Raw genomic sequence first — 26,784 nt, 5'->3', positions numbered from 1 at the left:
TATTTGCCTTATTTTCTTTAAATTTAAATGCTAAATAGTTATTGCATTTTTTGAAAAATGTAGCTTAGATTAACAATTTTTATTAGTCTGCTTTTATTACTCCCAGGCTTTAATTACCCGTAATTAAAAGCATTTGACATAATTATTAGCTGTCTTTAGACTGACAGCAAGACTTAAATAATTTAATCTTAAATGATCATAAGTTGGCTTTAAATTTATTAGTTTTATTGCTGCTTTAAACATTTGTGGGTATTATTGTATTAACATCAGTGGGTGTTATTATTAACACTACCGGGCGTTAACGTCAGTGGTTGTTGCTAGTGTTACCTTCATTGGGTATTCCTGCTAACATCAATGGGTGTTCGTGTTATCAGTGGGTCTTGCTGTTTTTTCTCATCATTGTTGCTTCTGTAAACATCAGTGGGTGTTGCTGCTGTTAACACCAGTAGGTGTTTCTGCTGTAACACCAGTAGGTGTTGCTGGTGTTAACATCAGGGGGTGTTGCTGCTGTTAACATCAGGGGGTGTTGCTGCTGTTAACACCAGTAGGTGTTGCTGCTGTTAACATCAGTAGGTGTTGCTGCTGTTAACACCAGTAGGTGTTGCTGCTGTTAACATCATTAGGTGTTGCTGCTGTTAACATCATTAGGTGTTGCTGCTGTTAACACCAGTAGGTGTTGCTGCTGTTAACATCATTAGGTGTTGCTGCTGTTAACATCATTAGGTGTTGCTGCTGTTTACACCAGTAGGTGTTGCTGCTGTTAACACCAATAGGTGTCGCTGCTGTTAACACCAGTAGGTATTGCCGCTGTTAACACCAGATATTGCTGCTGTCATCTGCTAGGCTTCACGCAGCTAACAACCCATGAACGGAAAAGATGTCCGAGAGACTAGGCTTTTATTACACTACACTTCCTTCTGTTCGAAAGCGATTCTCAGATATCAAGCGATATGATAAAACAGCGTTGTGACATGAACTAGTGGCTGAGAAAAGACTAAGTCGTAATAGTGCATCATTCATAGTAAATCATGAAGGTTATTGGTGATTCAGTAGTCTTGATGAGGTTGGTAGTCTAAACCATGAAGCATTTGCTGGTCCTGCGGAACGTCGTACCCTTGCTGGAGAAAGTTAAATAATCAAGAAACGCATTTCATCCATACATTTAAAGATGTTGCATGAATAAATGGTGTTCCTAAAAGCTATTGTTGAAAATAATTTCTGACGGAGGTGCAGGATGACTTAGATTTCCGAGTAGTGATAGATGCAGTAGGTTGATGTTGTGGTTGGAGAAGTGATAGATGCAGTAGGTTGATGTTGTGGTTGGAGAAGTGATAGATGCAGTAGGCTGATGTTGTGGTTGGAGAAGTGATAGATGCAGTAGGTTGATGTTGTGGTTGGAGAAGTGATAGATGCAGTAGGTTGTTGTTGTGGTTGGAGAAGTGACAGATGCAGTAGGTTGTTGTTGTGGTTGGAGAAGTGATAGATGCAGTAGGTTGATGTTGTGGTTGGAGAAGTGATAGATGCAGTAGGTTGATGTTGTGGTTGGAGAAGTGATAGATGCAGTAGGTTGATGTTGTGGTTGGAGAAGTGATAGATGCAGTAGGGTGATGTTGTGGTTGGAGAAGTGATAGATGCAGTAGGTTGATGTTGTGGTTGGAGAAGTGATAGATGCAGTAGGTTGTTGTTGTGGTTGGAGAAGTGACAGATGCAGTAGGTTGTTGTTGTGGTTGGAGAAGTGATAGATGCAGTAGGTTGATGTTGTGGTTGGAGAAGTGATAGATGCAGTAGGTTGATGTTGTGGTTGGAGAAGTGATAGATGCAGTAGGTTGATGTTGTGGTTGGAGAAGTGATAGATGCAGTAGGGTGATGTTGTGGTTGGAGAAGTGATAGATGCAGTAGGTTGATGTTGTGGTTGGAGAAGTGATAGATGCAGTAGGTTGATGTTGTGGTTGGAGAAGTGATAGATGCAGTAGGTTGATGTTGTGGTTGGAGAAGTGATGGATGCAGTAGGTTGATGTTGAGGTTGGAGAAGTGATAGATGTAGTAGGGTGATGTTGTGGTTGGAGAAGTGATGGATGCAGTAGGTTGATGTTGAGGTTGGAGAAGTGATAGATGTAGTAGGTTGATGTTGTGGTTGGAGAAGTGATAGATGCAGTAGGTTGATGTTGTGGTTGGAGAAGTGATAGATGCAGTAGGTTGATGTTGTGGTTGGAGAAGTGATGGATGCAGTAGGTTGATGTTGTGGTTGGAGAAATGATAGATGCAGTAGGGTGATGTTGTGGTTGGAGAAGTGATGGATGCAGTAGGTTGATGTTGAGGTTGGAGAAGTGATAGATGTAGTAGGTTGATGTTGTGGTTGGAGAAGTGATAGATGCAGTAGGTTGATGTGGTGGTTGAAAAAGTGATGGATGCAGTAGGTTGATGTTGAGGTTGGAGAAGTGATAGATGTAGTAGGTTGATGTTGAGGTTGGAGAAGTGATAGATGCAGTAGGTTTATGTTGTGATTGGAGAAGTGATAGATGCAGTAGGTTGATGGTGTGGTTGGAGAAGTGATTGATGCAGTAGGTTGATGGTGTGGTTGGAGAAGTGATGGATGCAGTAGGTTGATGCTGAGGTTGAAGTGATAGATGCTGTAGGCTGATGTTAGAGTTAAGAAAAAGTGGCAGATGCACTTTGATGTGGACAAATGTAGAATTCTGATCCTTGGGAAAGAAAGTGATTAAGGCAATTATAAACAAATAATCTAGTTCTTAACCAAAGGGAATACGAAAAAGAGACTTAGGAGTTCTGGTTAGTAGACATTTAAAGCCAAGACAACAGTGCGTTAAGTGTTCGCATTAAAGTTCATTATAATAAAGTCCTAAGGTTTGACTTCAACTTTATATATCACTGGTTACGCTTCATAATATACAACGTAGTTGATCTCCATAATACAGAGTGGACGTAAATGCTCTGGAAAACATACCAAACATAATAACAAGGTTAGTCCTCTGTATCAGAAATATGGTAGTGTAGGATGGTAGGTATTACCCACAGGTACGGGTATCTACACACTACAGAACACTTCACCTAATGCTTTCCTCACTTAATCACATGTACTCACCTTGTTGTGTTTGCAAAGGGGAAAAACGGGGTCGATTCACGGCTCCTGTCGTCCCTTCTCACCCTCCTTACTGTGTCGAAGGCACACAAGTTTTATAGTGACGACTGATGAACTGATGATGATAGCGTTCCTCCTGACCTAAACGAGGTGAACAAATTGGAGGTTTCACTGTGTAAGCACTTCTGCATGTCACCTGTCACCAGATGTTTCACGTGAGAGTTGATCAAGAATAGTGTGTATACTGAGGAGTCAGTATATACACAGAGAGTAAGATCCTTGTGTATACGTAAGTAAAATCAGCATACTCTCAGTGTTTGAGGCTAAGTATACCGTAATAATTGAATTACATTTGTATATCCATGATTTCAGCGTGTATACTCTTACGAGTATACACACTGAATGATGGTGTATTGGTCAGGATACAAGACAGCGTGTATCCTGACACGGGTTCTAATAACCTGTCCAGATAGAATTCAATACCAGAGTGTGAAACCAAAGAATCTCTACATAGTAGTCAGTCTTATGATGGGATGAAACCCTTACGAGCACCCTGAAAAATATTTTTTGTATATTGTGCTTACTGTCATTATTGTTGATCATTTGAATGTAGATCTCCGGTAAATGTGCTAGGCTGGTTAATGGATATGAAAGATTTACACGAGGGTCACTGAGGGTGCATGCAACTTATTCACCATCAATCAATAATACTCTAATACCTAAAATATGAATTAAAATAGGCTCTCAGTGTGTATACACTGAGAGACATACACCTCTCGGAGTATACTGCAAGCCTACATTCTTCTTACCCATGAGTTTACAGCAGTTAACTTCTGGTTTACAGTGTGTCTACCAGAGTTGGAGTTTTGTTCCCCTCACTGTGTGGCGATTTGAAATTGTTGTGTTTCTTTTGCAGTTTAAACCTAACAGGCCTAAATGTGTAATTTGTGTGTGTATTGTGATGGTTGTCATCTGCGCACTCTGTCTACCACCCGTATTTATGTCTAAGTAATGTTCTCTGGTAGGCTTGTTTTGGTCGCTGTAACGTACAGAAAGACAGCAGCCGCTATTAAAATATATATTAAACTATCATTTTTAAAGCTCTAGAATCATTGAAGTGCATGATTATAGCGCATAATGATATATAATTTATGGAGGAAAATTTAGAGGGTAATTTCTCTGTACTGTAGCAATATCATGCACTACTGTATGATACGCATCATACATAACTGTGTGGTATATGCCATACACGACTGCATGATGCATATCATGCACGATTGTATGATACATGTCATGCACGACTGTATGATACATGTCATGCGCGACTGTATGATACATGTCATGCATAACTATTATACCTATACATAACTGTATGATACATGTTATCATGCACGATTGTATGATTCATATTATCATGCACGACTGTATGATATATGTCATGCACGACTGTATGATATATGTCATACACGACTGTATGATATATGTCATACACGACTGTATGATATATGTCATGCACGACTGTATGATATATGTCATGCACGACTGTATGATACATGTCATGCGCGACTGTATGACACATATCACGTAAGTGTTAGATATATGTTGTCATACACTACTGTATGATACATGTCATCATACATGTCAGTATGATACACGCCATCATGCTGCTGGCTGAGGTTACTGATCACAACAAGCTTATACAGAATAAAATGCAAGTATGTTAAAACAACCCTGAAATAAAGTGAAACATAAGATTATTACTCAGCTTTACTAATATAGTACTGTGCATGTTCATGTATTGTTGTCCGTCAAGACAGTCACATGTAACTGGATTTTTTGCTATACTTGATATAATGCCGTATATTTTAAGTGTTTGAATATAGTGTACGATATTTTGTAGTTCACGATACTGATTTGTGTTTTCTTACCCCTATTTTGTTTTACCCTACTTGTCTTGGTTCTGTCCTGCCCTACCCTTCCCTGCCTTCCTCTGTCTTGCAACACTACTTTTTTCTCGGCTCTGCCCTGCCCTGACCTCTCCTCTGTTCTCTCCTGTCCTCTTCTCCTCTGTCCTGCTCTCTTCTCCTCTGTCCTGCCATCTCCTCCTCTGTCCTACTCTCTCCTCTTTCTTGCCGTCTTCTACTGTCCTGCCGTCTCCTCCTCCGTCCTACCTTGCCCTCCCCCACCATCAACAGGAGTGTAGTAACAGCACTGGTAAGGAATGACGTCAACACAATAGTTGACATAGAGAAGATTCTGCAACATTTCAACGGCACCAGAGCAGCAGTGGCTCAAACTGGGGACCCTAAGGAGGTAAGATATACATCACTCTTCCATCACATTTTTCTGCCGCTTACATGTGTGCTTCATAGCTTCGCTGAAGCAACACTGTAGCCTCATATCGTACAGGAATGCGAAGTAGATGAGAACTCATTGCGAATGTGTTGGATGGCGTGTTGTGTTTAAATGCTCGACGCATTTACTGGTAGGTACAAGGACGCATGCCGCAGTAGTGTGTCATTACTTGCGCATGTGCCATGTTGCTTTAAGTATTGTCGGTAATTCTGCCACCATTATTACAATAAATAATCATTCTGTGGGTGCTAGTCACCACATACATAGTGGGTGGTACTCAAAAGATTACAGATACAAATAATGGGTACAGGGATTTGGTCTTAATTTGCTAGCTAAAGCTTGTCTTTAATACTATGGAAGTCGGCTTTACTAAGAATACCCGACAATATCACTGCAGAAGGGAAGGTGTGGAGAGTTACTATGTTGAATGATGTAAGATTAACGTGTCGGAAGTAACGAGACTTGACTGCATCTTGTAGCTGTATGTTCTAGTTGTATTACACTGTATTTTAGTTGTATTACTATATTTTGTAGCTTTATTAATTATATGTGATTTTTGGTTTCCTGGTTTTTCAGTTTACAAGCAAGTTGTGTAGAATATAATGGCTCGTGGTTATGTTTACAGACATTGTGGCTCAGTTGTTGTGGATCTTTAATATTAATTCCTCACTTTCCCGTTTGTAAGTGTGGATTGTGTGCAACTTGAAGCATTTATAAGTTGAGGACTTGTTGTATTGAACTTACATTGAAGTCTGGCAAAAGATGGTGAGGTTTCATTCGATACGAAAAAGGGATTTCCTGGCGCGGGTGTTTGTCAGTTGATGACCTGTACCTTGTTAAGTATAAGCTGCTTTACCACAGCTAAGACTTACACCTCATTCCATAAACAGAGGACCATTGCCTAGCAGTGTTCCAAAATGATGATACCATCATTAACGCTGCAGATAACCTGTTCGCCAGTAGTAAAGAATACTTCACCTGAAATAGGGATTACACTCTCAGTATATATAAACCGATAAATATTCTTCCCTCGGTGCTTCCTGCGTTAGTCAAAATATTGTTTTTTCTCGTTTGTCAGGAAACAGGACAAGAGTTTCCTGACACCAGTCTTAATCATATAGATGATCCATAAAATTATTTTTCCTAAATATTACTGAGTTTTATATTTCCGTCAGACTGTGGACTTGGCCAAGCTGGAGGGACAACGTAAGGCATACCTGGCCTGGGTGGTGGTGTTGTGTGTCATTCTTGCTCTCATCATCCTCTTCATTATCGTATGTTGCTTCTGGCCCATCTGTCCGCTCTACAGAGAAAGGTATGTATTTTATATAGTGTTCTAATGTTTAAGTTTACCTATAGAGTTTCCTCTGAGCTGATTCTTTTAAGATTCTCTACACTACTTTGTACAGATCTTACGTTGCCTACTTTTACAGTCCAAAGCAAAATATTTGCCAACAAGTCGATTTTAAGGATATGCTAGAGAATCTAGCACTGTTTACCTATGATAGCTTGCAAGTGTTTCCAGGTGGTGTTAAAACTGTAACTCAGACCTTCTTCTGAGGACATCACTGGTGTTTGTTGTTGAATATTATTATTGCTCTCTGGGAGGAAGACTTTCTTGCTTGGCCGTCAATTTTTTTTGCCTCTTGTATGTGACACATTCGAGATTTGGACCGGGATAGTGGTAGTGGAATGAGGGGATTGAATTCCACGTCGTTTACATCCTTTTACCTAAGAGGTAAAAGGACACACGTACAATTAATGCGATATTTTGTGGCAACGTTTCGCTCTTCAGAAGCTTCGCCAGGCCGCAACAGCTTTACAAAACTCCTGTAGAGCGAAACGTTGCCACAATAAAATGTCGCATTAGTTGCACATGTGTCCTTTTACCTAACATATTGCCAGTAATTCTGCCAACATTATTACACTTATATCCTGACACACGGACCTCAGTGGAGTGACTCAATCAGTAAAGTTTTGGTTCATCGAACTGATTTCTTTTGTCGTGCGGTCCAGCCCATCAAAAAAATAATAATTATGTACAAATGTGGCACAACCTTCATCATGGACAAGTGTTTATTATAATCTTGGCATTATTATATTTCTACACCTGGATTGAGTTAAATACTCTATAATTCGTTTATTTTTTTTTAATTTTGTCTTTAACTTCCATGATGAAGTTATTTATTATTAAGGTGAAGTAGCGGTCATTTTTTTTTTTTTTTAGGAATTATTCGCGATTTTAAAATATTATATTAGTTGAAATATATCTCAGTGACTGGAAAATTCAGTAACCCAGGGGTAGTATATTAAATATACTCCTCATTAAGCAAGATACTGGATGATTTTTAGCTTGACTAAGATCAGTCAGTATTATGTTACCTCCAGTTATTACCTCCAGTTATTATCTCCAGTTATTATCTCCAGTTATTATCTCCAGTTATTATCTCCAGTTATTATCTCCAGTTATTACTCGTAAATGGCTTGTTAGACTTGTACAGGATCAGGCTTCTGAAATGGTCATTGAAACTGGCATGCTAGTGACTGGTATTCTCTGTCTACTGCTCTAGTGTTAATGAGGACCTGACATCCTTGATGGTTAAGACTAAACACAGGGGAGCGCTAAACCCACATGGGAGAAACTGGCTAGATATGTCAAGAACAAAAAGACACAATAATACAGTGTGACTTTGTAAATGGTCCAAGTCGGGCCGGAACATCGTCCTAAGCATCTCTGTGTGCGGGTTATTTGTGTATACTTATATATATATAATATTCCCCACATCTTTCACATTGATTATCTTAGAGTATAACTCATTTGCATAATAAACAGCAACGTCTCCTCCTCTCTCATTAGGTCAACGGTTATGGATGCTTGTGGCCTCAGGTATGTGCACTAAATACCTTCAGCTTCTGTCATTTACATTCATAGGGGGAAAGCGGCAAGCCCGTAAGGGTCATACAGTGTCTGTGAAGGGAAGGTAATAGAGGTTTGATTTAAGGAATGGGATACAGCTTCAATTCCTTGGATCAAGAGCCCTTCACTGGCATTAAGGCACCCTCCCTCCTTGAAGGGACCTCAGCTTCCAGTCACATCTATCTCAGCATTATCTATCAGACATCAGCATTATCTATCAGACATCAGCATTATCTGTCAGACATCAGCATTATCTATCAGACATTAGCATTATCTATCAGACATCAGCATTATCTGTCAGACATCAACATTATCTATCAGACATCAGCATTATTAGACATCAGCATTATCTATCAGACATTAGCATTATGTATCAGACATCAGCATTATCTATCATACATCAGCATTATCTATCATACATCAGCATTATCTATCAGACATCAGCATTATCTATCAGACATCAACATTATCTATCAGACATCAGCATTATCTATCAGACATCAGCATTATCTATCAGACATCAGCATTATCTATCAGACATCAGCATTATCTATCAGATATCAGCATTATGTATCAGACATCAGCATTATGTATCAGACATCAGCATTGTCTATCGGACATCAGCATTATCTATCAGACATCAGCATTATCTATCAGACATCAGCATTATGTATCAGACATCAGCATTACCTATCAGACATCAGCATTATCTATCAGACATCAGCATTATCTATCAGACAGCATTATCTATCAGACATCAGCATTATCTATCAGACATCAGCATTTTGTATCAGACATCAGCATTATCTATCAGACATCAGCATTATGTATCAGACATCAGCATTATCTATCAGACATCAGCATTATCTATCAGACATCAGCATTATCTATCAGACATCAGCATTATCTATCAGACATCAGCATTATCTATCAGACATCAGCATTATCTATCAGACATCAGCATTATCTATCAGACATCAGCATTATCAGACATCAGCATTATCTATCAGACGTCAGCATTATGTATCAGACATCAGCATTATCTATCAGACAGCATTATGTATCAGACATCAGCATTATCTATCAGACATCAGCATTATCTATCAGACATCAGCATTATGTATCAGACATCAGCATTATCTATCAGACAGCATTATGTATCAGACATCAGCATTATCTATCAGACATCATCATTATCTATCAGACATCAGCATTATCTATCAGACATCAGCATTATCTATCAGACATCAGCATTTTGTATCAGACATCAGCATTATCTATCAGACATCAGCATTATGTATCAGACATCAGCATTATCTATCAGACATCAGCATTATCTATCAGACATCAGCATTATCTATCAGACATCAGCATTATCTATCAGACATCAGCATTATCTATCAGACATCAGCATTATCTATCAGACATCAGCATTATGTATCAGACATCAGCATTATCTATCAGACATCAGCATTATCTATCAGGCATCAGCATTATCTATCAGGCATCAGCATTATCTATCAAACATCAGCATTATCTATCAGACATCAGCATTATCTATCAGACATCAGCATTATGTATCAGACATCAGCATTATCTATCAGACATCAGCATTATCTATCAGACATCAGCATTATCTATCAGACATCAGCATTATCTATCAGACATCAGCATTATGTATCAGACATCAACATTATCTATCAGACATCATCATTATCTATCAGACATCAGCATTATCTATCAGACATCAGCATTATCTATCAGACATCAGCATTATCTATCAGACATCAGCATTATCTATCAGACATCAGCATTATCTATCAGACATCAACATTATCTATCAGACATCAACATTATCTATCAGACATCAGCATTATCTATCAGACATCAGCATTATCTATCAGACATCAGCATTATCTATCAGACATCAGCATTATCTATCAGACATCAACATTATCTATCAGACATCAGCATTATCTATCAGACATCAGCATTATCTATCGGACATCAGCATTATCTATCAGACATCAGCATTATCTATCAGACATCAACATTATCTATCAGACATCAGCATTATCTATCAGACATCAGCACGAGCTTCTTATAGTTTGCTCACAACAGCTTTGTTCCAGACTGTTATTGTTTTCAACAGTCGTGATTTTGCTCTTAACAAAGACACTTTTTTGGCAAAATTTGCCGTCTAGTCGTTGAAATTTTTACTCACTCGAGCATTGGCTGCTGTAGTTTTTTTTTTTTTTTTTTTTGATAGTTTGAAATGAGAAATTTTTGGAATGAAATTTACGTTTTATACATAGAGACAAATAAACCACATATTTTTAACGCTGGAAAAATAAACACAAAAGCAGTATAATGTGATTCTTTATTGACAACGTTTCGCCCACACAGTGGATTTTATAAAGTCACAAATAGATTTACCTGGGTAAAGAGTACATGAGTATATATAGTGTGGAAAATGTTGGGTAGGTTGGATTTGAGACTGACCTGCGATGATGTTTGTGACTTGATAAAGCTCAGTGTGGGCGAAACGTAGTCAATAATCACATTATACCGCATTTGTGCTTATTGTTCGATCGTGTCGGTATTTTATACCTTTTATCTCCATATTTTAACGGTAATTCTAAGATTGTGGTGTAAATGGCGTTGATAAATGAGACACCTGTGCAACATTTAGGAACTTTTATTCCGGAAAGTTTCGCCGACCAGTGGCTTCTTCAGTCCAATAGAGAGAATGGTGGAAGTTGAGGAGTTTGAGGTAATCAGTCCCTCATCATTGAGTCTGTGAGTTCAGTCCATCAATATTGAATGGACTCAACACATCGACTCCTGACACGGGTCTTAATCAAAATATTCTATAGGTAGGTATTATGTTTGTCAGGAAACAGGACAAGTATTTCCTGAGGCGGGTCTTTAGTCATATGACCCACAGCTGGAGCTTTTGATCATCTGACCGATACCTTTTTTTTTTTAGATTCGCCGGTATTCTCCCGGCCCGGGCCTTTTCCAAGTGGTGGCCCGGCTTTGGCTCCCTGTCTAGGGAGTGTCTGAGACCTAAGTCTCCCATGGGAGGAGGTACAAGTACCTCCTCATCTTTGGGACCAACTGTCCCCAGGCCTACCCACATTCCCCGCCCTCACGGGGCTCGTAGGGAGAAGCTACGCCTTTTTTTTCCGCTTATTATTCTGTATACGGACAACTGGGGTCTAAATATGCCTGCATGTCAGTTATATATAAATAACGTGGCACTAAAGTGCACATAGCTGTGATGTTAAATCATTTCCAGCGGTGAAATCCATCAGAACTTATTTAATTAAGACACATGTGCAACATCTGGGTATCTTTATTGTAGACGTTTCGCCATCCAGTGGCTTTATCAATACAAATTCCAGGACATAACTTGAAGACAGTAGAACTATGTACAGAAGATGAGGTAATCAGTCCCTCAACCTTGAAGTAGGTGATAAGAGCACCGTAGTCGTGGAGATTCTGAAGCAGAAGCAAGGAGCCTGGCGCTTATATACTAACGTCAGGTGGAAATGGGACGGGTAGCAGACGAGGGCATAGTCACTGGTAGGCGGGATTCCCCAGTGGAAGTAGGTCCTACCCAGAGATGGGTTAGTTGTAGTAGTAGTCGTAAAGGTTATGTACATGTCGTCAGAATCAAGATTCCATGATGTTGCAGTGTCTGACAAGTTGTGGAAGAATGGTATACAATACCGACAAGATGAAATTAAGACACATGTGCAATATCTGGGTATCTTTATTGTAGACGTTTCGCCATCCAGTGGCTTTATCAATATAGATTCCAGGACATAACTTGAAAACAGTAGAATCTTGATTCTGAGGACATGTACATAACCTTTACGACTACTACTACAACTAACCCATCTCTGGGTAGGACCTACTTCCACTGGGGAATCCCGCCTACCAGTGACTATGCCCTCGTCTGCTACCCGTCCCATTTCCACCTGACGTTAGTATATAAGCGCCAGGCTCCTTGCTTCTGCTTCAGAATCTCCACGACTATGGTGCTCTTATCACCTACTTCAAGGTTGAGGGACTGATTACCTCATCTTCTGTACATAGTTCTACTGTCTTCAAGTTATGTCCTGGAATTTGTATTGATAAAGCCACTGGATGGCGAAACGTCTACAATGAAGATACCCAGATGTTTCACCTGTGTCTTAATTTCATCTTGTCGGTATTGTATACCATTCTTGTACAACAGAATTTATTTACATATCAAAATAAAACACTGAATGGAAATTACTTGTAAATTTCGGCATCGGAGACCTTCTGTGGGTTAATTTTATTTCTTATACGACACTGCTGAATCACGGGTAGCACCAGTGAATTGGATCAAGAGCCTTTGGAGAGACGTCCAGGTTATTTTTTTTTAATTTATTGGAGCATATAGCAGTCTTATAGATCGCATATGACCTATAGTTCTTAAAGTCCTATAGGTCCTAGCAGTCTTATAGATCCTAGAAATCCTTGGGGTCCTACAGAGTTACGTTAGACTTGTCAGTTTAATGTTAGTTTGAGGTCAATTAACATTCTGGTGATTCAGTGTTTTAATCAACTATTTTAGTTAGTATTGGATATTAGGTTAGGTAAGAGTGGTTATGAAGCAGAACAAGTGTTTCCTGACGCGGGTCTTGTGATGTCCCGCCACTGCAGCTTTTTGTCATCTGGCTGAGGATTTTAGCAGTATTAGATATGATGCAGCTTGTGTTGTTGTATCCAAGCTGAGGCAGTTTGTAGGACGTTCTTATTCTCATAAGAACACAAGGTTAGGTTAGGTTAGGTAACTTTCGTCAGGAAACAGGACAAGTGTTTCCTGACGCGGGTCTTAGATGACCCGCAGCTGGAGGTTTTGGTCATCTGACCGAGGCCTTCCGCTGGCTTACCGGCCCACCCCCTTTACAAATTATGGTCATAGTTATAACCATTTAGTATATTAATTAAAACATGAGAACATCATAATAAGATAAGAACATACAAATTATATATGGAGTTTATTGCATATCATTTTGTTCCCATAATTTTGCAAGTCTCTCACCTTGTACTGAGTTTATTATTATTATTATTATTATTATTATTATTATTATTATTATTATTATTATTATTATTATTAATTATTATTATTATTATTATTATTATTATTATTATTATTATTATTATTATTATTATTATTATTATTATGGGGAAAATGTTAAACCCTTAGGAATCATTTTATTGGTCTGGAAAAAAATTTTGAGGTATTTTTATAATTTTGTTTTTAAAACTTGATGGTATTTTTATCCACATTTAAAAAAAATGGGTAAGTGCAATAAACCACTAAACTAATTTGAATCCCATGAAAGTGGTTTTTGTGACTGTCAGGTTTTGTAAAAAATAAAATAGTATAAAAATTTCTCGTGAGATAATTAGAACTAAGGAGAACTTTTTCTTACTCGACAGGAAAAAGATGAAGTCAGTTGGAGATGAGAATGCGGATTCTGAACATGTTTCTTACATCCGCGTGGACGAACGGGGTAATTACCGCGGGTATGAAGACGAACGCACCTGGTGGGACTACCTACCTACTTGCTGCACTGACGTACTCACCAACTTCGGCGTCAGCCGCCCCAAACGAGGCGGTGGACGACTTGCCTGGAGCGGCGATGAGCGTCAAAGATACTGGCAGTTCGGTGGAGGGGGCGAAGGAGCTGCTTTGGAAGACCGAGTCGTTATGGGTCGTCGTGGTCCCAGGGACCTGGTTCTCCTGGAGGATCTCGATGAGTCTCGTCTTCAGCAGCAGCAGGGTCGAGGTATGAGGGTCGACTCTCGCAACTCTTACCACTCGCAGGATCCCAGGAGAACGTTCGTCATACGTGACCAACGAGGTAATCCGAGGATCGCAGAGTCACTGAGAGAGGGAGAGCACTACATAATGGAAGATATTGATAATACTCCACGTGCTACGGGTTTGCGTATGGATGATCCAAGATTTATTCGTTTGGATGATCCTAGAGTCATGCGTATGGATGACCCAAGAGTCATGCGTATGGATGACCCAAGAGCCATGCGTATGGATGACCCAAGAGTCATGCGCATGGATGACCCAAGAGCCATGCGCATGGATGATCCAAGAGCTATGCGTATGGATGACCCAAGAGGGATGCGAATGGATGATCCTAGAAATACACGGATGGAGGAACCACGTGGTCCTCCTCCACAGACCATCGTTGAAGACGAGCCACCTCCAGCAGCACCTCCCCGCCAGGGAAACGTGGAGTACCTCCGACTAAACGCCAGCCCGCACGGCGCCGTGCTCCGCGATGACGGGAGCACGGGCCGTCAAGGTCGCCCAATAAGGCGGTCTGGCGTAGAGCCGGGGGGGATAATGTTAACACAGGAGGAGATGCAGAGGCGGGCACTCATGCACGAGGACGCGGGGGGCGGGGATATCAGCGGTCGGCACGTGGAAGGGCAGTCAGTCGGCGTAACTCCGCGCTCGGACAGAGAGGCGGGGTACGAGGACAACCGGGCGCTCGTCCACGGGCCGGTGCGGTATCTGCACAACGGAAGTCCTCCCCACGCAGATGTCCAAATACAAACAGAGGACATGGGTGGGGAACGAGGCGATCACATGGTGCCTCGACTAAGAATCCGAACCCCCATAGAAGAGGAAACCAACAGCTTGCTAGAAGCAGAAGGAATACGATCGTCACGGAGAGATCAACAGAGAGCCAGACACAGCTCCCAGGTAGAAGTAGAACCAACAGTCCACGAGGACAGTATCAGTCGACGCTCAATGAGGTCTACTCCTCCCAATTCAATGTACCAGCACACCAAATCTTCAATTCTTCGTTTCGAGACAACCAAGGCCAAAATGGACGAAGACCCACAGAGGAGAGAATCTTCTCTTTCCCGCCACAACAGTATGAGCGCGACAGATGGTCACCGGAGTTCCAGTATAGACAGCAGGAGTATGGATGGAAGACGTTCAGTCAGCCAAGTCAATCTCGATGGCAGACGATCCAACAGTCAGTTAGCTCTGGATGGACGACGTTCCCACAGCCAAGCAACACTGGATTTGGGGCATGGCGCCCAGGCAGACAGCCGAGCCAGCCTAGAGAGGCGTGGCTCACTCCCCAGCTTGGAGACAGGACTAGAGCGCGAGGCGGCGCGACGTTCAGTGAGCCGACATGGATCTCTAGATCCTCACGACCTGCTGGACGATCCCTTGCCAGCCGCAGATGGTAAAAGCAGTTATAATAGTGAATACGAAGATGATTATGTGAACGAAGATGGTAGCAGAAGGCAGAGGAGCACATCACAGGCACGTTATATGGAATGGTACGACAAAAAAGGTGAAAGAGGCCGTGACTCAAAAGAAAGAGGGAAGAGATCAGTGGACATTGATGAATCAGAACTGACTCGTGACTCTACAGAAGCAAGCAACAGAACTATAGAAGGCAGGGAAAGAAGAGTCCGCCGCTCACAAGCAAGTGAAAACTTGCTAGACGATGGTACTCTGAAGGTAACGGAACCACGGGAAGCTGCGGAAGGCTCAGAGACTCAGAGTCACATCCTACCTGAGATGCCAAGTGATTCAACAGGACCGTCTAGAGGACCTACAGTAAATGTCTCTTCAAAGGGTCAAGAAGGTGAAGAAGAACTGCGCACTATCATGGACAGTGAAATTAACCTTGGAGTAAGTCAAAGTTCGCAGTTGTTTGATAGTGATGTTGACCTACAGGCCGTGGCGGCAGCAAGAGGACGTCGCAAGAGGAATCACTTGCTAGAAAAGAAGAGTATATTTACTATAGCTTATGATGATATGCAGACGGAGCAGCTGCGACCAGAGTCCGCGGCAGCCGAGCCTTAAAAAAGTGTTCTGTTTAGGTTTTAGTGCAAAGTGACGGACATTAATCACTTTGGCCAATCAAGCGCCTTGTTGAAGTGTCTTGTAAAATTGTGATATACTACACTCGGCAGTCATGCTTGTTTTCTAAATATATACAACTTTTTTACGTGTCCACTTCCAAGAAGTGGTTTTGGAAACTGGACTTTTATCAAAGAAAATATGAAAATATTGGACATCCCACATAGAGATCTCTGCAGGTCATGGGATCATGCTTGTGTTGTTGTAATCCTAGTCGCACGCACGGTAGCTCGGTATAACAAAGACAAACTGAAATATTTCCCATTGTAAATTGTTGAAAAAAAAAGTCAGTGCACGTGACTTATTAAGTATAGTTCTACTTGTTGGGCAGTTTTGGGTATTTGCAATGCTCTTCATGCAAAAATTGTGATTTTGTGTACATATAGTCACACACACGCCATGTAAATTGAGATTTTTTGTACTAAGGTTGATACACACACATATTAACACATCGGCCGCTTCCTACCAAGGCAGGGTGACCAGAAAAAGAAGAAACACTTTCATCATCATTCACTCCATCACTGCCTTGCCAGAGGCGTGCCTACACTACAGTTATAAAAGTGCAACATATCGACACCCCTCCTTCAGAGTGCCGGCACTGTACTTCCCACCTCCAAGACTCAAGTCCGGCTAACCGGTTTCCCTGAATCCCTTCATAAATACTACTTTGCTCACACTCCAACATCACGCCAGGTCATAAAAGCCATTCATCTCCACTGCTCCTATCTAACACGCTCATGCACACTTGCTGGAAGTCCAAGCCCCTAACACACAAAACCTCCTTTATCCCCTCCCTCCAACCTTTCCTAGGCTGACCCCTACCCCGCCTTCCTTCCACTATGGATTTATATGCCCTCCAAGTCATTCTGTTTTGTTCCATCCTATCTAAATGTCCAAACCACTTCAACTGTCCTTCCTCTACCCTCTGGATAATACTTTTGGAGTCCCTGCACCTCCTAATCTGCAAGCTACTGATTCTCTGTATTATATTCACACTGCACATTGCCCTCACACACATCTTCACTGCCTCCAGCCTTCTCCTTGTTGCAACAATCACCTCCCATGCTTCACACCCATATAGAGTTCATATCACTATGCTCTCATACATTTCTGTCTTTGATTCCGTGGACAACATTTTTTTTTGTCTCCACAGGCTCCTCAGTGTTCCACTCACCTTTTTTCCCCTTATTAATTCTATGAATCACTTCGTCTTGTATAGACCTATCTGCTGACAAGTCCACTCCCAAATATCTGAATACATTCACTTCCTCCATATTCATTCCCTCCAAACTGATATCCAATCTTTCATAACCTATTTTTTTTATCCTCATCAACTTGCTCTTTCCTACATTCACTATTGATTTCCTTCTTTTACACACCCTTCCAAATTTGTTCACCAACTTCTGCAACTTCTCTTCAGAATCCCCAAAAAGCACAGTGTCATCACCAAAAAGCAACTGTGACACCTATTTTGTGTTACATTCTTTACCTCTAAATCCCACACCTTTTGACAACACCCGAGCATTCACTTCTCTTACAACCCCATCTATAAATATATTGAACAACCATGGTGACATCAATCATCCCTGTCTAAGGCCTACTTTTAGTGGGAAATAATCTCCCTCTCTCCGACATACTCTATCCTGAGTCTCACTATCTTCGTAAAAACTCTTCACTGCTTTCAGTACCCTACCACATATTCCATACATTTGCAACATCTGCCACATTGATCTCCTGTCCCCCCTATCATACCTTTTCTAACTCCATAAATGCAACAAAAACCTTTTTACCCTTATCTAAATACTGTTCACCTACATGCTTCACTGTAAACACTTGGTTTACACATCCCCTACCCATCCTAAAGTCTCCTTGTTCATCTGTGATCCTGCTCTCCATCTTATTCGTAATTCTTTCAGTAATTACCATACGCTTTACCAGCTATACTCAGTATGTTTATTCCCCTATAATTTTACACTCTCTTTTGTCCCCTTTGCCTTTATACAAAGGAACTATGCATGCTCTCTTCCACTCCCTAGGTACTTTACCCTCTTCCATACATTTATTAAATAAAAGCACCAACCATTCCAAAACTATATCCCCACCTGCATTTAACATTTCTGTCTCTGTCCCATCAATCCCAGCTGTTGTACTCCTTTCCATTCTACCCACTGTCTTACGGACTCCACCACACTCACAACTGGCTCTTCCTCACTCCTTCACCTGCCCAGAGCACGAAATCACGGCTTCCCTATCATCAGCAGCATTTAACAGTTCCTCAAAATATTCCCCCCATCTTCCCAGTGCCTCCAACTCTCCATCTAACTTTCCTCTCCTATTTTTAACTGTCAAATCCATTCGTTCCATAGGCTTTAACTTATTAATTTCACACCAAAACTTTTCCCCATTCACAGCAAAATGTGTTGATAGTATCTCACCCACTCATTCGCTTTCCTTTATATTCATTGAACACTCTCTTAACCTCTCTTTTTTCTCTCCATATACTCCTCCCTCATTGCATCACTTCTGCTTTGTAAAAAAACTCTCATATGTTAACTTTTTCTCTCTTCTCTATTTACCTCATCATTCCACCAATCGCTCCTCTTCCCTCCCGCAACCATTTTCCAGTAACCACACACTTCTGCTGAACATTCTAACACTACATTTTTAAATAATCCCTTACATCTTGAACCTCATTGCCTATACTATCAGTAGCCCATCTTTCTTCCAATAGTTGTATATAATATCTGTACCCTAACTGCCTGTGACTTCTCACATTATCAAGGAACTATCATTCCTTGATAATGTGAGAAGTCACGAAAGCGCTTCGAATTTCGCTATTTTTTCATAGTGGTTGTTCTGTATGTATGTATATATATATATATATATATATATATATATATATATATATATATATATATATATATATATATATATATATATATATATATATATATATATATATATATGCGCGCGCGCACCACGTAAATTAATTGAGATTGTACAAAGGGTCACACACATACACGATAATTATATCACTGTACTGTATTTGTGGTCACTGTGCATGGTTACATAGTTCTGTCGTTAGTTTTTAATTAAGGGCTACGACGTCTTGTGCCGTATGAGCCCTTATATAGTTCTGTGTTCACATCTCTTCAGAAGTCTCAATGACGTAATAAACTGTACTTCAAGTAAGCAAAACATTATTGCTCTTGAAAACGTTTTGTCCACCACAGTTATAATTTTACTAAACAGTTTCAAAATCTCGTGGTGAAATGTTCCTGTTATATGCAGTTAATGATCTGTTATGATGAAAACTGTTACTGAATTGCTGTATTAGGGTTATTTAACATCAGGCTGGTCTCGCCAGCATCAGCCAGCCACACAAAAATTATCACAGTATTATGGTTTGATGTTATGTGAATCAAGTGTGATAATGTACGGTCGAACCTCCTTAGTCGCGGGATCTTAACATCCATTATTTTAAATGTTTTCCCAGGAATACGAATTTAGATTTATTTGGTGTTCATTTTGATTTGGCTTCTTAACAATCAATTCTTCCGTTCAGAGCGTTGGGGCTGCATTCTCTCTTCTCAGATCTCTCACTATGAACACTCTTTGTTATAAATGTCCAAATTAATGAGGTTAAAGTAATCTTGAAAGATAGATGGCCTGTAAAACACAAACTGAACTCAAAATCGAAACGGAAAATGAAATTTTAACCTGGACCTCAACTAAGGTAACCACTTTGATATTTGAGGTCTGACTATTTGATCACTTTATTATTTGTCTGACTATTAAACCTTATTATTTAAGGTCTGACTATTTCAAACACTATTATTTGAGGTCTGACTATATATTATACTACATTATCATAATTTGAATGTACTGTATTATTACATTATAGACTTAACGTTCCCAGCACAGTTTGTAAAAGTTATTTCTAATGTCATATTAAAAGAATAATATATCCATATTTTTATAGATCTATGTATTTATTACGTGTATATTTCACTGTTAGTTTACATTTAAGTCGTAAAGAGAGAAAGAATTAAAAGAAATATCAGTCTACAATAGACACAATTAGATACAAAAGATACAGGTTGACAAAAGTACCGTAGATTGTGAGACATATTTTGATAGATATCCGTGAGTTATGTGAATTTATGGGAGTCATCTGTGGCAGGTTTGTGGAAGGCATGTTGCACTGTAGACTGTATCAGTGAGTAGACAGTGGAGTACACAGCAGGGTTGACAGTGGTGTAAGTAGACAAATAGTGATTCAGAGACATTTTAATGATGGGGAAATCTTTGGTTTACAAGCTTTCTCCCTCAGAACTTTATCGAGTATCTGGTAAAGCCTCTATGGGAGTGAAACGTTGTAAGACACGCTCTTCCCTGTTTAAAGTGTTTTTAAGTCAGCAGATATATCATTGTTTATAAACCAAGAGGTGTATATCTCTGTATATATCCTTTAGGTTTCAAAGTCATTGACTGAGATAGTGGAGTGGACAGGCAAATTGCTACCTTAATTACCCACATGTAATCGACAGACTTCAACCCCGCCCCCCCCCCCAAAAAAAAAAAAAAAACTGAGATGCGTCAATTTGTACATAAAGCAAAAATCTCTTTGTCATACAAACTTTCTGGAGTAGATTTTTGACCAGATGATTGTTTTATTTACACACTCGTATACTTTTTGTGTTGCTGAACGTAGATACGTCTATCAGAATGTAGCAGTTACGTAGCTCGTTGTTTATTATACCACAAGTGTCTTTTTCCCATTGTCTTTAACGAGAGTACATTTTATGCAGTAGTACAAACCTTATAGCAGAGCAAGAATGGTTTATTTGGATAATATCCGAAATAAAGCAACTTCTTGCCTTTCACACTTCATTGCAGGTGTTTACCTGACCTGCCTGACACCCAGATGATATCTTCTCCTTTGATGTTTTTTTTTTTCTTATTTACAGTTACATTTTGTAAGTAAAGGTTATTGTTAACATTACTGAATGTAAGTTGATATAACTTCAGTGAACAAAAAGGGCTGAGGAGTAGCTCTTGTAACAGTAGCCAGGTGAACAAGCAGGATTTAACAGTAGCAGAGTGAACAAGCAGGGTGTAACAGTAGCCAGGTGAACAAGCAGGATTTAACAGTAGCAGAGTGAACAAGGAGGGTGTAACAATAGCCAAGTGAGCAAGCAGGGTATAACAATAGCCACGTAAACAGGTAGGAGGTAACAATAGCCAAGTGAACAAGCAGGGTGTAACAGTAGCCAGGTGAGCAAGCAGGGTGTAACAATAGTCAGGGGAACAAGCAAGGTGTAACAGTAGTCAGGGGAATAAGCAGGGTGTAACAATAGCCAAGTATACAAGCAGGGTGTAACAATAGCCACGTGAACAGGTAGGAGGTAACAATAGCCAAGTGAACAAACAGGGTGTTAACAATAGCCAAGTGTACAAGCAGTGTGTAACAAGAGCCACGTGAACAGGTAGGAGGTAACAATAGCCAAGTGAACAATCACAGTGTGCAAGCCCAAATAAATGCATCACAATAGCGAATATTATTAATGTGACGACTACTAGGGTTCAGGAAAGCATCGACGTGAAAATACCGAGAGTTTTCAGTCCCTGTTTTAAGTTTTAAACATTCTTGACTGGCAGTAAATAAGTTACAAGTGTTAATAATCTCCCGTGCATTCAACAGGGTTTAGACCAGATTATCCTACCTACGCTAAGATATGGATTACTTACCATGGGTGTTGTAACTGCTTGATGGGTTACCCTTATGTTCATTTGATCATTGCAGAGTATATATCCTTTAGGGTCAAGTTTCCTTATTGTTACAAGGCAAATACCGACATTTAGGGTGATGCAAAGTTACTTAGAAGAGACTCTATTGACTACATTTCGGTTAAATGTGAGTGAAATAAAGTAAAACAAGAATACCGACATGTAGGCTAATGCAGAGTTACTTATAGCAGAAAGCTATTGCACATTTCGCTCAAAAGTGAGCGAAACATAATGTAATGAAGTCTTTCTCTGCCTCTGTTGTCAAAAATTAGAAACTGGTTGGCGTCACTACGCTATATTTCTCTGAGAAAACTTCCTCTCATTCATGTTGCTACTCTTGCAGAATTGCATAGCTGCTGATGATGCACGGAGACGTGTGAAAGATATCGAAGATATCTATCCCCCATGGCTTGTCTTGCATTACTAAGATCGCCTGTCTACGACTGTATATATATATATATATATATATATATATATATATATATATATATATATATATATATATATATATATATATATATATATATATATATATATATATGTATGTATTATGTTTTGTTTTTTGTTATTCTTAAAAAACAATATACATTTATCCTTTGAAAATTGTTAGCTTTCATATCTATCAACCCCAATGGAAATAAGGACCCTAATGCAAATAAGTCTCTTTGTCTGACTTTTTTGGGTTATCCCAGGTTCTCTACACATATGCTGCTATGTATGATAATCTATGGAACTGTATTAGTGTATACCTGAATAAACTTATTTACTAAGTCTGATGGTAAAAGAACTGGTTACACTTCATTCAGCGGTTACTACCACCATTCAAAGTTTATTCTCTATAAAGATTACAATGCTGAGTTTACAGAATTTGGTTATTGTGTGGTTTACATGTAGTAAAATAATAATTACAGTGTACCACTAGAACACCTAGCATGGCTAGGCATTTCGGGCAGACTTAGTTTAATTCTTTATTTTAAAATATTACAAATTATGAGGTAAGTTGGTATTATGGCTGAGTGACTAAATACTAGTTTGTGAGTTTGTGTTAGTTACTAGTTGTTTAGTTACTACCACCATTCTTAAGTTACTACCACCATTCTTAAGTTATTACCATAATTCTTAAGTTATTACCACCATTCTTAAGTTATTACCACCATTCTTAAGTTACTACCACCATTCTTAAGTTACTACCGCCATTCTTAATACCACCATTCTTAAGTTATTACCATCATTCTTAAGTTACTACCACCATTCTTAAGTTAAGAACTAAGGAACACTGCAGCAGGCCTACTGGCCCATGCGAGGCAGGTCCAAGTCTCCTACCGGCTTAAGCCAATGCACCCAACCTATCGGTCAGGTCACATTGACTTAAGGGAGGAACGCGGCAACCGACCTGGTAGCACAAGCTATCAGGTCCAACTCACACCCACTCATGTATTTATCCAACCTACTTTTAAAGCTCCACAACGTTCTGGCCTCTATAACTGTACTCGGGAGTTTGTTCCACTCATCCACAACTCTATTACCAAACCAGTACTTTCCTATATCCTTCCTGAATCTGAATTTTTCCAACTTAAAACCATTCTTAATACCACCATTCTTAAGTTATTACCATCATTCTTAAGTTACCACCACCATTCTTAAGTTATTACCACCATTCTTAAGTTACTACCACCATTCTTAAGTTACTACCACCATTCTTAAATTATTGCCATCATTCTTCAGTTAATACCACCATTCTTAAGTTATTACCACCATTCTTAAGTTACTACCACCATTCTTAAATTATTACCATCATTCTTAAGTTAATACCACCATTCTTAAGCTATTACCATCATTCTTAAGATACTACCACCATTCTTAAGTTATTACCACCATTCTTAAGTTACTACCACCATTCTTAAATTATTACAATCATTCTTAAGTTACTACCACCATTCTTAAGTTATTACCACCATTCTTAAGTTATTACCACCATTCTTAAGTTATTACCACCATTCTTAAGTTATTATCACCATTCTTAAGTTACTACCACCATTCTTAAGTTATTACCACCATTCTTAAGTTATTACCACCATTCTTAAGTTATTACCACCATTCTTAAGTTATTACCACCATTCTTAAGTTACTACCACCATTCTTAAATTATTACCATCATTCTTAAGTTACTACCACCATTCTTAAGTTATTACCACCATTCTTAAGTTACTACCATTCTTAATACCACCATTCTTAAGTTATTACCATCATTCTTAAGTTACTACCACCATTCTTAAGTTATTACCACCATTCTTAAGTTATTACCATCATTCTTAAGTTACTACCACCATTCTTAATACCACCATTCTTAAGTTATTACCATCATTCTTAAGTTACTACCACCATTCTTAAGTTATTACCACCATTCTTAAGTTATTACCACCATTCTTAAGTTACTACCACCATTCTTAAGTTATTACCACCATTCTTAAGTTATTACCGCCATTCTTAAGTTATTACCACCATTCTTAAGTTACTACCACCATTCTTAAGTTACTACCACCATTCTTAAGTTATTACCACCATTCTTAAGTTATTACCACCATTCTTAAGTTACTACCACCATTCTTAAGTTATTACCACCATTCTTAAGTTATTACCACCATTCTTAAGTTACTACCACCATTCTTAAGTTACTACCACCATTCTTAAGTTATTACCACCATTCTTAAGTTATTACCACCATTCTTAAGTTATTACCACCATTCTTAAGTTACTACCACCATTCTTAAGTTATTACCACCATTCTTAAGTTATTACCACCATTCTTAAGTTACTACCACCATTCTTAAGTTACTACCACCATTCTTAAGTTACTACCACCATTCTTAAGTTATTACCACCATTCTTAAGTTATTACCACCATTCTTAGGAGTTACTAACACCATCCTCAAGTTTGTGGTCCAGCACAATAGTTAAACCCCATCACTGTATAGGTAACTTCTCCAGTGTTCGACTCCCAGTGGTTGGTCTTACCCAGGTACAAATTAGCTTAGAAATTAGTTGGTAAAGTTAATAAATACTTATCTAATGATCGTCATCCTGAAAGCCCAAGTGAACCTAAGATAAGATTATGTTTGGATTTTTAACCCGACAATTCGATTGTCTGGGATGATTTCTTGTCAGCAGATTGTTCCCGGTGGGAACACTGAGCTTGTAATATTTAATACTTTCTTGGGGAGGCACTAAACCTGTCGGGGCGTCATACAGCACCTGGGAAATGGGAGGTAATCAGAAGGCCTTGCTTCTTGAGGCGAGATTCTCAAGCAAGGTGTGAATTGTGTATATAGAGTTTGTAAGGTGTATTGTATCTTAGTCTAGGTGAAATGTCAGTTTCCACACACACACATACTTGTATATTTTACCATCTCCATGATAATAGATCTGAGTTAGTCGACTGAAAAGGGACTCTGTGGTCAGCTGTAAACGTCCATGTTTCTGAATACAATATTGTGCAAACTGGTGCTTATTATTTAATTCCTGAAATATTGTGTAAAATGTGGCTGTCGTGAAGTAATCATTTATAGGTAAAATATAGGTCAAAGTTGATAGAACGAACAAGATTACTAATGAAGAATCAGCTAGTAGGTGTGGACTGGGACCGGGGATCAGGAGTGATAATTCATGGAATCTACAACAGGTAAGTACGCTGTCAAAAGTCTTCTTTAAATTTAAGTACAATAGACCTCTCTCTTATAACACGATCTTATATGACCCAGTTACAAAACATTTCTAAAACTTCAAACAAAACATTTGAGTAACGCTTATAAAACTTATTACTAGACATCACAAAACTAATCTAAAAAAAAAATGAGTAATGCACAATTTTTTTGGTTCAAATTAGTTTAATAGGCTTATGCTCACTCCATGGCCATCCTGTGGGCAGTAGTTAAAATATTACAAAGGCACATAATAGATCCAGGGACTGTGTCAACACTCCATGATTTTTAAAGTATGCAATAATGTGCAGTTTTTTTAGACACCGTTGACTTCTTCCCAGCTCAGCTTGGTCGGTCAAAATTATTGTTATAATCACAAGGAAGTGCTAAAGCTGTAAAGGTCATTCAGTGCCTGGGAATGGTCGGTAATCAAGTTTGATCCAAGGAAGATAAAGCTTTAATTCCTTTGATAAAGAGGACTGTATAAGCATCTAAGCGGCAGCGGCGGCGGCAGCGGCAGCAACGGTATACTACCAGCTCTTCTTTCTCAAAAAAACATCGCTCATCAAAACTTGTGATGGCCTAAGTGAAAGTTCAACTACATGAACCCACGTAGACCACAACATGACCCAAGAATACTAAGAATGTAACCCAAATCTTGACAAAATTAGAAGATCTAAGGAAGACAGCCCTGCTAACCCAAACACTGCCTCCGCTGCCAGACAACCACTTAACCCAAGCTCCGAGAAAACAAGCCTTCTCCTCCATTGCTACACAGTATCTACTTCAGTGATACTATGAAAGGATATCGCAGAAGAAACAACACCAGTAATAAAAGAATAACAGCAAGGACCCTAGAACTCAACTTGTCTACCCAGCAGGACGCCAGTGTATCATCAACCCCCCTCACCGCCGCCATCCAAGGAACAACAACAACAACAACAAACATGGCTGACTCCCCCTCCAACTCCAC

At 39.4% G+C, this 26,784-nt stretch overlaps 1 protein-coding gene and 1 long non-coding RNA gene across 3 annotated transcripts in view; both read left to right on the top strand.

Annotated features, from left to right (window-relative positions):
* The window catches only part of LOC128698064 (cadherin-86C-like), a 343,481-nt gene extending 324,334 nt beyond the window's left edge, over positions 1-19,147 (top strand). For both annotated transcript variants that reach the window (XM_070097607.1, XM_070097606.1), the window contains exons 19-21: positions 5,296-5,413; positions 6,631-6,770; positions 13,854-19,147. In XM_070097607.1, the coding sequence (XP_069953708.1) occupies positions 5,296-5,413; positions 6,631-6,770; positions 13,854-16,266 (2,671 nt within the window). In that variant the 3' untranslated portion in view covers positions 16,267-19,147. The remainder of the gene's footprint in view (positions 1-5,295; positions 5,414-6,630; positions 6,771-13,853) is intronic.
* Positions 19,148-26,164: 7,017 nt separating this feature from the next.
* The window catches only part of LOC138854420 (uncharacterized), a 43,645-nt gene continuing 43,025 nt past the window's right edge, over positions 26,165-26,784 (top strand). The window contains exon 1 of the long non-coding RNA XR_011393627.1: positions 26,165-26,784. This exon is cut by the window's right edge and continues 32 nt beyond it. This is a non-coding gene — a long non-coding RNA (uncharacterized lncRNA).

Source organism: Cherax quadricarinatus, chromosome 58 (genome assembly GCF_038502225.1).
Source record: "Cherax quadricarinatus isolate ZL_2023a chromosome 58, ASM3850222v1, whole genome shotgun sequence".
In the NCBI taxonomy this organism is placed as follows: Eukaryota; Metazoa; Arthropoda; class Malacostraca; order Decapoda; family Parastacidae; genus Cherax; species Cherax quadricarinatus.
This window is presented reverse-complemented; position numbering and strand designations above follow the sequence as displayed.